Source organism: Betta splendens, chromosome 17, assembly GCF_900634795.4.
Source record: "Betta splendens chromosome 17, fBetSpl5.4, whole genome shotgun sequence".
In the NCBI taxonomy this organism is placed as follows: Eukaryota; Metazoa; Chordata; class Actinopteri; order Anabantiformes; family Osphronemidae; genus Betta; species Betta splendens.
In genome coordinates this window covers 17,183,428-17,198,587 of record NC_040897.2, presented here as the reverse complement: position 1 = coordinate 17,198,587, position 15,160 = coordinate 17,183,428, and the positions used below count along the sequence as shown (strand labels likewise).

The following is a 15,160-nucleotide window of genomic DNA, read 5'->3' as shown; positions in this document are numbered from 1 at the left end:
CATGTTCACACTGCTACACCTGAAACACACCAACCCTGTGATGCCACAGTTCATACTGGATAGGAAGTGGTTGTCCCAGACTTCATGAGGATTAGGCTGCAGGGAGCAGACCTGGACCTCAGCCACTCAGCTCGTTTAACTCAAACAAGTCAAAAAGTCCGAGCCTCAAATCCGAGTCAAAACACAACTTCGATTTCCTGAGACAATGGGGTCAAAGTTTCCAAAGCTTGCAGATCTGTATGGACACAGGGAGGGAGGTGGAGCAGCCTCATAGGGCTCAGCTGCCAAAAGCATAACTATGGCAAGGAAGATGTGTAAATTTGGCATCTGCTCTGAAATCAGGTCCACTAACCTGTTGTGTTTTAGGAACAGGTACAAGGGATCAGGTGATAGGACATAAGCTGCTGTCTGTGTAGCAGTTGAAGTCTTTGCTAACGTTGCATTGAGCAACACAACAAATTACTGTTCTATGGTTCTGATAGATAGATGAACTTTATTTATCCCACAGCGGGGAAATTCAATCAATGATGCCTCCTATGTCCAGTTAGAAGAACTGAACATGCACAGTACATTGAGCTGATCCTACTGTTATCATGGAATACGGACTACATGCATAATCTATCAACACATTATTATTATTCACCTCTTTGTTCCTGGACAGTAGCAAGCCCCTAGCTGGAGTGTTTGTCTGCGTGTGATCCTATGATGGACCGCTCCATGAGAACCCTTGCGTCCAACAACAGAATCATCATCATCATCATTGTCCTATTTGTGTGTTTATTTCAAACAGACATTACTGCTTTTACAATGTACAGATTAAAGGAAAAGCTGTAGTTGACAAAACGTTTTTTTCTTTTTATTTCAAATACAAACTAAAACTTCTACAAACTGCTAATGAATATTTAATGAATTAACCTGGTTATAAAAGGCTGTTTTTAGTATAGTTAAAAAAATCAAAACACACTATATAACTATAAAGCATAAATGAATGAGAACTGCTAGTAAAGTGTGTAGAAAGCACTGGTGATAAACACAGACATGTGTTTCCTCACATCGCGTATCTGGTTGCAGCTGCGTCTGTAGATGTGAGCGGCTGCAGAGCTGCCCATGGATCCTGCAGCATTGATGGATTGAAATATTTCTCCACGGGCAAGTCTGAAAACTGCAAACACACAGATCTGATGAGACTGAACATTTCAATTCAATTCAATGTATTTATATAGCGCCAAATCACAACAAAGTAATCCCAAGGCACTTTACAAAGTAAGGTTTAAGACCTCACACAACTAAACCCAACAAATCCCATATTTCATTATCAGCAGATCATTGCAACAAAAAATTTGGGCTAAAATAAAACATATGGGCTTTGTAGATAATTGGAACAGTTTTGTGTTGAAACCTGGGCTGATTAGAAACTCTACTCTCTGACTTTAATGACTTATGGACCTGAACATGGTGCGAATTCACCCAGAGCCTCACTTTGAGCCTTTCTCAGATCAGCTGTGTTCTGTGTTGTTACCTCCTCCTGATATGTGATCACAGCTACTAACTGAATGTTTATCTGACTGTTTTTCAGGTAACGTCCAGTGATTGTCTCAACACTGTATCAAATTCACTGCTGGACTCTGCAGGCAAATGTCTATATCCTCCTCAGAACCAAAGGAAAAAAAGTGTCTTTCAATTTAATTTTTTTTGTGATTTCCTGCCTCTTTGGCGTTAAGACAACAACTTACAATTTAGAATTTTCTAAAAATATATTTTAGATTTTACAGCATGTCCACTGTAATGAACAACAGAACAGATTTACTGTAAAATTAAAATGATACTTGGATATCAAAATACAGTATCTTATGTATGTATCGATATATTTATCTATTGATCTGTCCTAAGATGCCATTTTTCCTGTTCAGTCTTGTCTTTTTTCTCATCTGATGAGCCTCCTGCCTGATCCTCTGAGCTTTTTCTGTCTTCTCCAGCAGCAGAAACCTAAATTTCCTCATCTGACAATTTCAGATCTTAAACTTCCTCAACAATTTGGTACATAATTCTTTCTGCCTGCAGCTACAGTGTAAAATTAAAAAGGTTTATTGTTATTAACCCACAATAAAATGTGTTTATTTATTATAAATCGAATAAAAACATAGCCCAAGTAAGCTAGTTAGCCATAAGTTAACCCATAGAAATGGTTCTCATGTCCATTACAGTTGACATTCATAAATTGGCTATTATTTTTCCTAGCAAAATGTTTAACTGACCTTTGACTCCAGTTTATAATTCCTGACATGTTCATGATCAAGGAAATATATGATTATTATAGTAAAATAACATATTTCCCTCTTTTGCCAGCTGATGCATTTTGCTGCTGCCTCTATTTTGTCTCAGAATAAAAACACGTTCCCCTCATCCCACCAAAACACATGAAATATCAATGGAAAGGCCAGGATGTTCTCTATAGTGCACACCAGGACTTAGTATGGAAGCTCGAATGAGTCAAAAGTCAAGATCAAAAACCAACGTCCACAACAGAGGACACAAATGTACAGGCTGGGTCTCCGGAGAATATAAAGACCCGAACATGTGACAAAAGCGGCTTCACGTCCGAAACGGACAGGCGGCACGAGCCACCCGTTTATTTTCTAAAAGAAACATTTAAACTGAATTCAACTAAACGTTACCTGGACATTTGGGCTGAACAACTGTGGCCGCCGAAAACCGCCCCCTCTGCGATGCATTTGTCTTCCGAACAGCCGGGGTCCACTGCCGAACCCGGACGGAGAACGCTCTCTACATCCGCGCTCAGAGCCCGGAGAACCCGGACAGTAAGCGGTGAAGCCTTGTGGGGAAGCTCCGCGGTGACCCACGCTTCCAAACGGTGAGCGGGCTCCGGTGAAACCCCAGCCTGAAACTGGCGACCATCCAGCCGGCCGCGAAGCTCCGGGACTCCGCTGAGGTCGCATTGGACTGCGGTACATCTGAGCGGAAAAGAGTCGGCAGGGTACACCTCAAGCCCTTCCGCTCGACAAACGGCGGACGTCTCGCAGAGTCTCGCGCACGTTCCAAATCACGTGACATATGTCGTCATATTATTTTTTAGTTATTCATATTTTGTGAAAATCATACAAACATAAGGAACGACAAATGGGCACAAAAGGGGTAAAAAGTAAAAATACAGATAAAAGAAAATAAAACAGTTAAATAATGAGCGCAGACTCAAATAGCAGAGACTTAAAAATACATAATAGTAATTTCTTTGCCTTTTTGTTGTACTGACAAACACTTGAGATGCAGTTTACAGAAAAGGGCCTGCAGCTAATAATTCAAACCTAAAGATGAAAAAGTTAAATGAACAGTATGTTGGATGGAAAGATTTTAGTAATCTTCAAGTTTGTGTCAAACTAGCATCACAGGTTCTCTGAGAAGCCAGCGTCTATGAGAATATGAAAGAAGCATCAAGTTAAATGTTTCATCAGCAGCTGAAGTTCGTAGCCAGGCGACGTCTCCTGTCCTGACTGTGAAACAGCTGCTGCTGAAGCAAATATTGGTTTTGAGTTGGGCTGCGACACACAAATCCTCATCTGCCCTTCTTCATCTTGGCCAACTTGTCCTTTCTTTTCTTCACATGTTTGGGGACTTTACATTTTCGTTTTTCTCTCTGAGCTTCCTTTACCATCTTTTTCTTCTCCTGAAGCAAAGAAAAGACCAAGTGTCAGCAAATCTACATCGTGCCTTCACATCTTAAGAGTGAGACCCCAGAAAGAGAAAAACCTTTTTGTCCATCAAGGAGTCCTCACTCTGCTCTTGGTCAGCTACCTGCTCTTCATCCCCCTTGTCATCATCATCATCAGCCTCCTCTGATGAAGGCTGGTCATCCTCTAGGAGACCAGGAACCTGCACGGACACCACCAGTCAAAATTAGGCTAACTAAGCTCAGTCAGCTGCAGCAGTGGAGGAGACTGTACCGTCTGAACTCCTGAAAGATCCTTCTTCAGTCCCGTCAGCGTCTGATAAAGGATCTGGAGACACACGGAAAGGCCTTGATGACCAGCTATATTTAAAACTTTAATAACAAGCAGCTATTTTCAAGGATCTGATCCATTTCAGGGATTCTCTGAATTTCACTGTGTCTTACGTTGTCACTTTGTCCACCAATCACAGACTCTTCCTCCTTCAACCTCATCAAGTCAATGTCCCGCTCGTAGTGGCTCACCTCTGTTAGCGTGCGAGGAATGTAAGCCTTTTTAAACACCTGACGGATATGGTAACAAAGGTGTCACAGCTGGAAGAAGATTCTTTATTCATCCCTCAGTGGGAAATTTAATGTTATCCTTGCTACAATAAGGTGCAAGTGTTCTAGTGTCTGTCTCATCACCTCTTCGTCCACTCTGTCCTGATTTGATCGTTGCTCTGATGTGCGCTGAGCTGCGATCACCATCGCCTAGGCAATAAATCATGAACACAAATTACTGCTGTTCAGTCACAACTGGATCTAATCAGATCTTCTGAATGGAAGCGCAGTTCCCCAAAACCCCAATGGGTTCATTTCTGATGATCTACAGTATACCCTGTCCCAGTGTTTATCCTGTCTAACCCTTTTCTACAGCAGCTGCGTTCAGCGCTCACACCTTCTCAAGGTACTGATCCATGTTGTTGCAGGTAATCGATGGATCAGTGATGAAGTCAAACAACTCTCGAACGGTCATGGCAGCCACACCGTGCTTCACAAAGAACTCTGGGAAAGAAAGGAAAAATGTTAGCTGAATGTAGCACAATAACATGGTCTGAGCGCTGATCCAGGGGACGATTAGAACTCATATCACCATAGAAACATCAGGAAACCTCCTCTTCAGCTGTAGCGCTACTCTAGAATACTTGGTTTAAATAAGAACCTTCCTTCAGCGTCTCACCGTTGATGTTGCTACAGTCCTTCCTGAGGAACTCCAGAGCATGAGGATGGTCGTGTTCCACCGACTGAGACACATCAATGATGTAAGCGTCTCCGTTGTGGTACCTACAGACAGATAGAAGCAGTTACACTGCAGTTCCGTTCTTTAGGAAACCAGTTGGTATCACCACATCGTGGAGTCTTACAGTATGTTATACTCGCTGAGGTCAGCGTGTACGAGTCGGGCACCGTGAAACATTTTCCTCATGTTCTGTACAACCTGCAGGTAGAGCTCACGGGCCTTTAACTCAGACAGTGACGTGTTCTTCAGCAGCGGCGCTGGCCTAAGCAATCAAGACAAGACAAGTGACCATTTAGCTGCACGATACTGATCAGGAACCTAAACAACAACAACCCACTGGTTCTTACATGTTGTCTTTTCCAATAAAGCCCATCAGTAGAACATGACTTCTAAGCAGCAGCGGTTCTGGACTTGGAATTCCTGCCGTCTGCAGCCTGAAATACACACAGACTGTCTGGTTCTCCTATTAATCAGGCCAGGTTCTACTTGTCCCTCAGGCTCTATTAGGTCCTACAGGGCTATGTCTGTCAGTTCAGTTAGGTACTAACTGTCATGTTCTACACATCAGATCAGGTTCTTCGGGGTTCTATCATTCATCCGGCCCAGGTGCTACTGAGTTCAACTTGTGATTCATTACATTCTACGAGTACTGGCACACAGATAAAGTTGGACCTGTTTTAATAAGTTCTACATGTCTGTCAGGTCAGGTCCTAAAAGCAAGGTTTCTACTGGTTGATCAGTCATGTTTTAGTGGATTCTTCAGACACTATCCATAAAAAACATTCTGACCTGATAAGGTTCCTCATCTCCTTTTCTGCCCAGGTTCTCACCATCTTCCTGGGATTTCCTTTGCAGTAACCGTGCCGGAACCTGTGGATCAATACATGAAAGTAGGAACCTCAGACCAGTGACAGTAGCCGTTGCTGACGTGTCTGTTTTATTGTGGCGATCACAAGAAGTCATGCACTCTGTGGTGAGACTGACCTGAACTCTCCACTGACGTATTTGTCACGGTCTTTGAACAACAGGATTGAGGTCTTGTAGATTTTGATAGCTCTGCTGTCTCCTGCTGAGGTGCTGGCGTGGTAAACATTGGCCTGTAAATCACATCACACCATGGTCATCGGTACATGTACCTTTCTCAGAGGATCCACTGCTGTAACTCTGTCCTGAACATTTTCCTGCGTCAAGCAGGGGATGACAGCACAACAGCTGGTAGCACTGATGTTCCACCAACCACAAAGGGAACGGTTCTGATCACAGTACTCATGTCTGACCTCCTTCCCTGTGCTGATGCAGCCATTTATTTCACTGATTACTCCTCGACTCAGCATCTTAAACAGGATCATTCGGGTCCGAGGATCTAAAACCTGCAGATGAAGAAACAATAAATCGATCTGTCGTCATTAATTCTCTAGGTCTGATCCAGACTTTATTCATGTTAAACAAGAATTAATGCTACACTCCCTCTCCCTTCAGGCATTTTTTAAATAACACTCACCTGCTCAACTGTGGCTCGGTCTGATTTGTCCCTCACTCTGTACCTGAAGACAGTGCAACCAATCAAAACATTAGTGTCTTGACACATGACCTGTGACACAAAAGTTAGATCAAGACATACGTGTCTGAATCTTTCTGCTTCTGCATCGTCTTCACTTTGTTGATGACTGAGTCAGCGTAGTTTAGTTTGTCTGAAAAAAAATCAACCAGATAAGTGTTCTGTGATGTTGGGATGTGGGTGGCTGGCTCCAGGTCATTACTCTGTGTGTGATCAGATTTTGGCTTGTGTGTTTACCCAGGTTTATCTTGTGTTCATACTTCCTCAGAGCTTTATCAGTGGGAGTTGAGGAGTGACAGGACAAATTTTGTCTGTTGGACTACAAACATACAACCAATCAGAACCCACTCTAACAAAAGTAAAATAATAAAATCACAATCAATGGAATAATCCAACCTGACAGTTCAGACTTGTCCTATTGTATCTCTTTGTCAGATTCCCTCCTGATGAACACCACGCCCACTCTCCTCCATCATCATCATCATCATCATCCTCCCCCTCCTCCTCCTCCTCCTCCTGGTATGATGAAGGCTGCAGGGTGATGTCCCTGATCTGGTGAAGGACAGACAGTGCTTCTGCTTGGCTGCTGCAGAGAAAAAAAACCCTGAAGAGTCACGGACAGTGGCTAAGTTCTTAAATCTTTATGGTGGGTGACCTGGCCTGGACCCACACAACTCAGAGTCCTGTCATCTCCAGAAGTTCTCTGATGATTCTGCTATTGTAAGATGTATCCAGGGTGGTGATGTCACAGAGTATCAGGGAGTGGTGGACAGCTTTGTAGACTGGTGTGGACAGAACCACCTCTAACTGAACATCTGTAAACCCAAGAAGCTGCTGATGGACTTCAGGAAATCTGGGAGTGCTGTCACCCCTCTCACTATTAAAAATGAAGAGGTGGGGGTGGTGACCGAGTACAAATACCTGGGAGTGTACTTGGACGATAAACTGGCCTGGAAAAAGAACTCCTCAGCTGTGAACAAGAAGGCTCAGAGCAGGATGTACTTCCTGAGGAGGCTCAGGTCCTTTAACGTCTGCAGCTCCATGCTGAGGATGTTCTATGAGTCTGTGGTGGCCAGTGTTTTACGCTGTGGTCTGTGGGGCAGCAGCATGAATGTAGCAGACAGTAACAGACTGGACAAATGATCAGGAGGGCTGGTTCTGTTCTGGGGGTGGAGCTGGACCCCCTACATGCTGTACCTGAGAGGAAGATGCTGGTCCAACTCCTTTCTATCCTATGCAACACCACCCCCTACACAGTGTGTGGCTGGACAGAGGAGCACCTTCAGCCAGAGGCTGATCAGTATTAGGTTCTCCACAGAACGCCACAGGAGAGCATTCCTTCCGGTGCCATCAGTCTGTACAACTCCTCCTCTCTCTGTAAGGGTTGATCTTCATCCATGCAATAACATGTATAATAAAACTTTAGCTAGTAGTTAGATGTGAGTGTGTATAGATGTGTTAGCATTCTTATTTGTAATCTCCCTACCATCTTGACATTGTGACAGCGATCAAAGTGTGCAAAATAATTCCCCCCTGGGATTAATAACGTTTTTGAAATCTTTACTTTAATGGTTTCAGTGCCAATGCTGTTGGAGTAAAAAGGTTCGGAGGTTCGCGCTTCTAACTTGTAACCTTTTATATTCACGCTTCTAAAACTACGAACATGGTGCGTAAATTATCGTGCGTCAATAAACTACCCCAAACTACCCCACTAAATCACTTACCTGTCCTCCTTTGCGTCATCAAACTGACCAGGTAGACACTCGGTCATTGACATGAGGGACATCAGTCGAGCCAGAAACTAAAAAGAAACCATAAAAAGACCAAAACAGACAAGTCTTCGTTCTCTTGGCGCAGCGTGTTCGCCGGACTACCGGGTTTGGTCACGTGACGACGGTAAGAGCGGAGGGTCGATTGGGCAAACACTAACTTTAACACTGTGAATAAATATAAACACTAATAAATTTAAAAAAGGCCAACATTTAGCATTTAACATTTACATTTAACATTTACATTTAACATTTACATTTAGACTTTTGCACATTTAACTAAATGTGAGAAAACATGTTGTGTCATTTAGTTAAATGTGAGAAAACTAGTTATAGGTGCTCCTTTTACATTTGGCACCCCATAATATTTACTGTAATATGTACACTCGTGCTGAGCGAGACTGCTTAAGTAGGACATGTCTGATAGTGATGGGAAGTCTGGCTCTTTTCACAGATTCGGCTCTTTTGGCTCGGCTCCCTTAAAAGAGCCGGCTTGTGGCTCACAATCGGCTCCTAATTTATTATCACTATCAGCGTTTTATTTTAGCCAAATTTAGCAATTATAAATGGTTTGTGTTTGTAAGCATTTGTTTATTCCGTGTTTTCATGAAAGCAAAGCCTTATTTTAATTCAGTTTTCTACTGAAAAAAAATACATTTTAATCAACCCTATAGGTCTTAACATTATAACACTTTAACTAATAGTGTTTAGTGGAGTTTGACAGTTATTTTCATTTTACAAAGTCTGGACTCAGGTTCGCCGTCTCCAATATTGTTGAAATGCATCTGCTGCTTCTTTTTCGGTTGTTGGCCATTATTTTTACTTTTCCCAAACGTGCTTGTTTTTATATCTGGCTCCCCGTCTGTGTACCCGTGTAATGGAAAAATTGTGCCTTTGTGCTTTTTCTTATTCAACACAGTCATGTGCTGGTTAGGTGCAACACTGAACATTCTTACATAAACAACTACTCTCTTGTGCCCTGTCACCCGCTTCGGATGTTACTGGCTGTTCAGAACTTATTAGCGCATTCGTACGGGCCAGTAGGTGCCTGTTGCCTACTCGCTAACAGCTAACAGCTAGCTAAGTTGCTATGTTAAGCAGCTTTAGAGGTTATTGTGGTTAGGGTTAGGGCTGGATAACGGGTGGGGGGTTCAGGTTACAGTTAGCTAATACAATACCGCTAGCTACTTGCTAAGTTATGCTCGCTAATAAATCAAAAACTTCGATCCTCCCGTCGGAACAACAACCGCTCAACAGCGCCCCTACTGACTCTGCTGTTAAATCATCCGAGCCGTGATCAACCTTACGGATCATTGACAGCGATCTACTGCACCTATTCATCGCTGCCAGCAGGTAGATGGGCACCTACCGCCTCATACGTATGGGCTGATAACCACTGATAATGACCCTTGAATGGCGTGATAACGTCAGAAGCACTCGCCCTGTCGTACATCAAGTTTAAAAGATCTGAGTTCCATTTGACTGACTAATGGTTTAGAATGTAAACATTCTCACTCACAGCGAGATAAGGTGGCACAGACAATTCTGTTGATGTGCACGATCAACATCCATGCTTTTTATTTGCTTTCCCCATTATTTTTATTTTCCTTTATTTTTATAATAAATCTAACAAAAGGCAACTCTCTCATCTGCGTCTTTATGGGAATATTCCACCATAACCTATACAACTACAGCCCCTTTACATCAATCCTCGTACGTGATTGGCAAAAGGTTGCATCCATAAAAGTAGTTTAGTAGTAGGTTTCTGGAGGGAGGAACAGCCTCCCTTATACATGTCTCCTCTGGGTGAGATTATTAGGAAGCATTCTGTAGCGGATTTAAATTATTAATAATTTGATATTAATGCAAAACATTAATATACCTCGAAGTTGGGGCACCAGGTTTGTTTTAAAGCTGAAACCACGCTTGTATCAATCTAGTCAACGCCAGATGTCAATTCAATGAGTTATCAGTTATGAACAACAATAACAACTTTCTTGTGATAAAACCAAATCAGTCTCTTACGCCGTGAATTCTTGTCGCGGTTTAGTGACCTCTGCTTGAATATAAAGAACAATGCACACAAAACCAGATTCTTTTTAACATTTTATTAATCTAACACTACTGGATATATGAATAACATAATATGGAAATACTCAAATAAACAGAACAAAAAAATGAGAAAACAGTCAGAATGAGATGATGAACAGTGAATGAGTCAATGAGTGAAATGAGTGAGTTTGGAGCTGTAGCCGCTGTGCAGCGTCTCCCGTTACCGGTTGGTTGAGCAGGCGTGCCCTCTCTGGTCCAGGTGCCACGGCCTCTGGGACAGGAATCGTCGCCCGCGGTGATGATGACGGCTCTGTTACGAACTCGCCCCGTCGGTTCCAAACCGGCGGGGTTTGACAGGGAACCTACTAACTCCTCCCGTCGGTTCCGAACCGACGGGGCTTTGACGGAACCCTGGGGCAGGAGAGGGAAGACCCCAAATGCACGACCCAAACACAGTGTCTTACCAGTTAACATAAAGTGGTTTATTTAAACACAACAAAAACTCACTGCACCGCAGGACTCAGTTCAACACAAAGGAAGAACTAAAAATCACTGCATTGCAGGGAAACGATAAACAACCTAAACTCTATCTAAACTAAACGCTCCGTACACTGCGGGCAAAAATCCTAAACATGAACACAAGACATAACGCAGGACAACTAACACCTGAACAACAGCACTGTCAAACAGGCTAAACCAAACACGCCCCGTAACACGGTTTCACTAAACATAAAACATAAGACACTCACAAACCTTGCGTGGTGACAGGACATAAAAAGAAACCAAGGAACATCACTCCATGAACTCTCCTCTCTTGAAACGCAACTTGGTGTAACATCCAGCTACAACCTCGAGTACACACCAGCAATGTGTGAAACAAAAGACATCCCTTATATACAAACCAAAACAGGTGGGTCAACTAATTACACAGGAAATTAAAAACTCAGACCCACACCAAAAAGTCCCAAGAGCGCCTCTAGCGGCGTGGAGGCTGAATGTCACAGAACCCCCCCCTCAACGGCTGGCTTCCAGACAGCCGCCAACAAAAAAAAAAAAAAAAACACCAGACCCGGGTGGGCGGAGGGGGAAAACACAGGAGGCGGGCACAACACAACCCCTCCCCAACAAAACAGGAGCCCATTTCAAAGTCCATCGTAGGGTAGCTCCCATCCCAGCGGCAGAAAACAGTTCCTCCCCAGCGTCCTGCTGGGGCCAGTCGGCACCTCCGTGCTCTGAAAGTCCTTCAAATGTCTAACAGTCCACTGCCTTTCAAGGCGGGCGACGAACCTCCTCCAGCCACCGCTGCAGAGGAGTAGGCAGTTTGACTGTCCCCAGACTGACAGTGCGACCTCTGGGCGGCCGCCGACGAAACAAGAGCCCTCCAGGGGCTTGGCGCGGCCGAAACCGTCTGTCCATCAGACGTTGAGATCCCCGTGGCGGCCAACGGCGTAAGAGGCAGCACCACCGTAGCAGCTGTCGCCGCCGAAGGCGAGGCCACCAGTCCACGAGACCACTACGCAGCCCCAGACCACCGCCAGAGTGCAGGGAAACCAGCGGCTTCCACCTTGGACCACCGCGTCGACGAACAGGTACCAGCGGCTTCCACCTTGGACCACCGCGACGAGAGACAGGAACCGGCGGCGTCCTCCCTGGACCACCGCGACGAGAGACAGGAACCGGCGGCGTCCTCCCTGGACCACCGCGACGAGAGACAGGAACCGGCGGCGTCCTCCCTGGACCACCGCGTCGACGAACAGGTACCGGCGGCGTCCTCCTTGGACCACCGCGACGAGAGACAGGAACCGGCGGCGTCCTCCCTGGACCACCGCGACGAGAGACCGGAACCGGCGGCGTCCTCCCTGGACCACCGCGACGAGAGACAGGAACCGGCGGCGTCCTCCCTGGACCACCGCGACTAGAGACAGGAACCAGCGGCGTCCTCCCTGGACCACCGCGACTAGAGACAGGAACCAGCGGCGTCCTCCCTGGACCACCGCGACTAGAGACAGGAACCAGCGGCGTCCTCCTTGGACCACCGCGACTAGAGACAGGAACCAGCGGCGTCCTCCTTGGACCACCGCGACTAGAGACAGGAACCAGCGGCGTCCTCCCTGGACCACCGCGACGAGAGACAGGAACCAGCGGCGTCCTCCCTGGACCACCGCGACGAGAGACAGGAACCAGCGGCGTCCTCCTTGGACCACCGCGACTAGAGACAGGAACCAGCGGCGTCCTCCCTGGACCACCGCGACGAGAGACAGGAACCAGCGGCGTCCTCCCTGGACCACCGCGACGAGAGACAGGAACCAGCGGCGTCCTCCCTGGACCACCGCGACGAGAGACAGGAACCAGCGGCGTCCTCCCTGGACCACCGCGACGCGACGAGAGACAGGAACCAGCGGCGTCCTCCCTGGACCACCGCGACGCAACGTTCCACCAGGAACGGACGTGGCCTCCTCCGGACCACCATCGGGAACAGACGTGGCCTCCTCCGGACCACCATCGGGAACAGACGTGGCCTCCTCCGGACCACCATCGGGAACAGACGTGGCCTCCTCCGGACCACCATCGGGAACAGACGTGGCCTCCTCCGGACCACCAGGAACGGCCGTGGTCTCCTCCAGACCACCAGGAACGGACGTGGTCTCCTCCAGACCACCAGGAACGGACGTGGTCTCCTCCAGACCACCAGGAACGGACGTGGTCTCCTCCAGACCACCAGGAACGGACGTGGTCGAATGTGGCTTGGCGACAGGAACATGACGCGGTGATGCCATTGGAACCCCACGACGCAAACCCACCCTCACACTACCCTTGTAGGCCAGACGAGGTGCTGGCACAGGTGAGCCGACTCGTGATGCAGCAGGCCAACAGGAAGTTGCTGCAAAGTTCTCTGTCCTGTCAGCAGCCACAACAAAATCCACCTCCGATGAGATACGTTCCTTAGTCCGTTTAAAATCCACTGTTCCATCACACTGTCCCTTCAGCTCCCTCCATATAATCCGAGCCTCGGAGGGAGAGAGACAAACAGCTCCGGGCACGGTCTCCATTTGAGTGACGGGAGCCGTGGGCGGAGCTACGGCAGAAACCGCTGCCGGGTGAGAGTCTGTTGGCGCCCCTAAATTAAAATAGTCCACCGCTGTTCTGGCCGCTGCCAAAAATCCAGACCGCAGATCTGGATCCCGCTGTGATGGCGGGCGTCCGGCCAGCTGGGCAGCCAACTCCTCCCGTAGCGCGGGGAACCAAGTGACCAACTCCGGAACTCCCGGAATTGCGTGGAACTGCGGCACGACACCAATTAGATCGTCCAATCGGTTAACACCGTACAACCGGTCCCATGGAGCCGGCGAGGTGCACGCAGCCCCGACATAATCAAAAAACAGCCCCCAGAAGCGAGGGCTGATCTGCTCTGAAGCAGCCGGAGCCATGGGGACACTCCGGTGCAAAACAAAACAAAACAGAGCAGGAAACAAAAGCACGAATACAAGACACAGACAAGCTAACACAGACTAAACACTTAGCTGGCTAGCTAACCTAAAACAAACACGAACTAAACAAGCTATGGGTCGGCTGGGATCTGGTTTGGCTGGTGTGTTCTGTTACGAACTCGCCCCGTCGGTTCCAAACCGGCGGGGTTTGACAGGGAACCTACTAACTCCTCCCGTCGGTTCGGAACCGACGGGGCTTTGTCGGAACCCTGGGGCAGGAGAGGGAAGACCCCAAATGCACGACCCAAACACAGTGTCTTACCAGTTAACATAAAGTGGTTTATTTAAACACAACAAAAACTCACTGCACCGCAGGACTCAGTTCAACACAAAGGAAGAACTAAAAATCACTGCATTGCAGGAAAACGATAAACAACCTAAACTCTATCTAAACTAAACGCTCCGTACACTGCGGGCAAAAATCCTAAACATGAACACAAGACATAACGCAGGACAACTAACACCTGAACAACAGCACTGTCAAACAGGCTAAACCAAACACGCCCCGTAACACGGTTTCACTAAACATAAAACATAAGACACTCACAAACCTTGCGTGGTGACAGGACATAAAAAGTAACCAAGGAACATCACTCCATTAACTCTCCTCTCTTGAACCGCAACTTGGTGTAACATCCAGCTACAACCTCGAGTACACACCAGCAATGTGTGAAACAAAAGACATCCCTTATATACAAACCAAAACAGGTGGGTCAACTAATTACACAGGAAATTAAAAACTCAGACCCACACCAAAAAGTCCCAAGAGCGCCTCTAGCGGCGTGGAGGCTGAATGTCTCAGGCTCGGGTTAAGCGAAGTAACAGTCAGCCAGGCTGGACTTTCCAAGGTGTTTAAAAGCGTCAGCGCTACTAAACTAGCCCAAAAAGGAAACCGGCTGGAATCTAATTTAATTAGTCCGATCAAAAATAGCGAGTCAATTAAGGACTGAATAATAGTTTCAGTTTCGTGGAGTTTCTTGATGACTTTCTAACGTTACTGTTATGGGAAAAATTGTCTCTTCCTTATTTTTATGTGTCTTCCTTATTTCTATGCATTTCTATGCAGTTATTATACGAGTTATGACTTATGTTCTGCAATTAATATCTTATGTTTTGTCTTACTGTATGCATTTGACATTTGACCTACATTGTTCAATGGTTGTCTCTGCCTGATAGACTCTCAACTCTAGCTCCCAAACCCAAGGTCGGGGAGTTGTGTCTCTGTCTGTTGAGACTTGGTGCTCCTTTCTCACAGATAGTTGGACGTCAGCGATGCAGGTGTGAGAAAGTAAAAATCTTCACACACACTGCGACAGGGAGGAGATGGTG

At 46.4% G+C, this 15,160-nt stretch overlaps 2 protein-coding genes across 3 annotated transcripts; both read right to left on the bottom strand.

The window, feature by feature from the left end:
* Positions 1-757: 757 nt before the first annotated feature.
* On the bottom strand, positions 758-3,114 carry mplkip (M-phase specific PLK1 interacting protein). The gene is made up of 2 exons (XM_029132368.3): positions 2,676-3,114; positions 758-1,162 (listed from the first exon to the last, which is right to left on the bottom strand). Exons 1-2 carry the CDS (start codon positions 2,970-2,972, stop codon positions 1,049-1,051), a joined length of 411 nt encoding a protein of 136 aa, XP_028988201.1. The 5' UTR covers positions 2,973-3,114; the 3' UTR covers positions 758-1,048.
* Positions 3,115-3,232: 118 nt separating this feature from the next.
* On the bottom strand, positions 3,233-8,429 carry riok1 (RIO kinase 1 (yeast)). Of its 2 annotated transcripts, none has more exons than XM_041068148.2 (17): positions 8,247-8,429; positions 6,919-7,105; positions 6,760-6,841; positions 6,586-6,655; positions 6,466-6,508; positions 6,242-6,334; positions 5,949-6,061; positions 5,754-5,834; positions 5,312-5,398; positions 5,089-5,226; positions 4,905-5,008; positions 4,623-4,729; positions 4,370-4,435; positions 4,130-4,246; positions 3,960-4,013; positions 3,766-3,888; positions 3,233-3,682 (listed from the first exon to the last, which is right to left on the bottom strand). In XM_041068148.2, the coding sequence occupies exons 1-17, from the start codon at positions 8,306-8,308 to the stop codon at positions 3,572-3,574; spliced, it is 1,638 nt and encodes a 545-aa protein (XP_040924082.1). In that variant the 5' UTR covers positions 8,309-8,429; the 3' UTR covers positions 3,233-3,571. The 2 variants fall into 2 exon arrangements, with proteins under 2 accessions (XP_040924082.1, XP_028987728.1); XM_029131895.3 differs by having other exon boundaries at positions 6,919-7,108; positions 8,247-8,428.
* Between the last annotated feature and the right edge of the window lie 6,731 nt (positions 8,430-15,160).

Excerpts from the sequence above, each read along its gene's own strand:
- mplkip (XM_029132368.3), bottom strand. The coding sequence starts at position 2,972 with ATGTACCGCAGTCCAATGCGACCTCAGCGGAGTCCCGGAGCTTCGCGG. Across the intron at positions 1,163-2,675 it reads TGTTCAGCCCAAATGTCCAG|TTTTCAGACTTGCCCGTGGA; the intron begins GTAACGTTTAGT and ends GTGTGTTTGCAG.
- riok1 (XM_029131895.3), bottom strand. The coding sequence starts at position 8,308 with ATGTCCCTCATGTCAATGACCGAGTGTCTACCTGGTCAGTTTGATGAC. Across the intron at positions 6,842-6,918 it reads GGACAAGTCTGAACTGTCAG|TCCAACAGACAAAATTTGTC; the intron begins GTTGGATTATTC and ends GTATGTTTGTAG. Across the intron at positions 6,062-6,241 it reads GCATCAGCACAGGGAAGGAG|GCCAATGTTTACCACGCCAG; the intron begins GTCAGACATGAG and ends TGTGATTTACAG.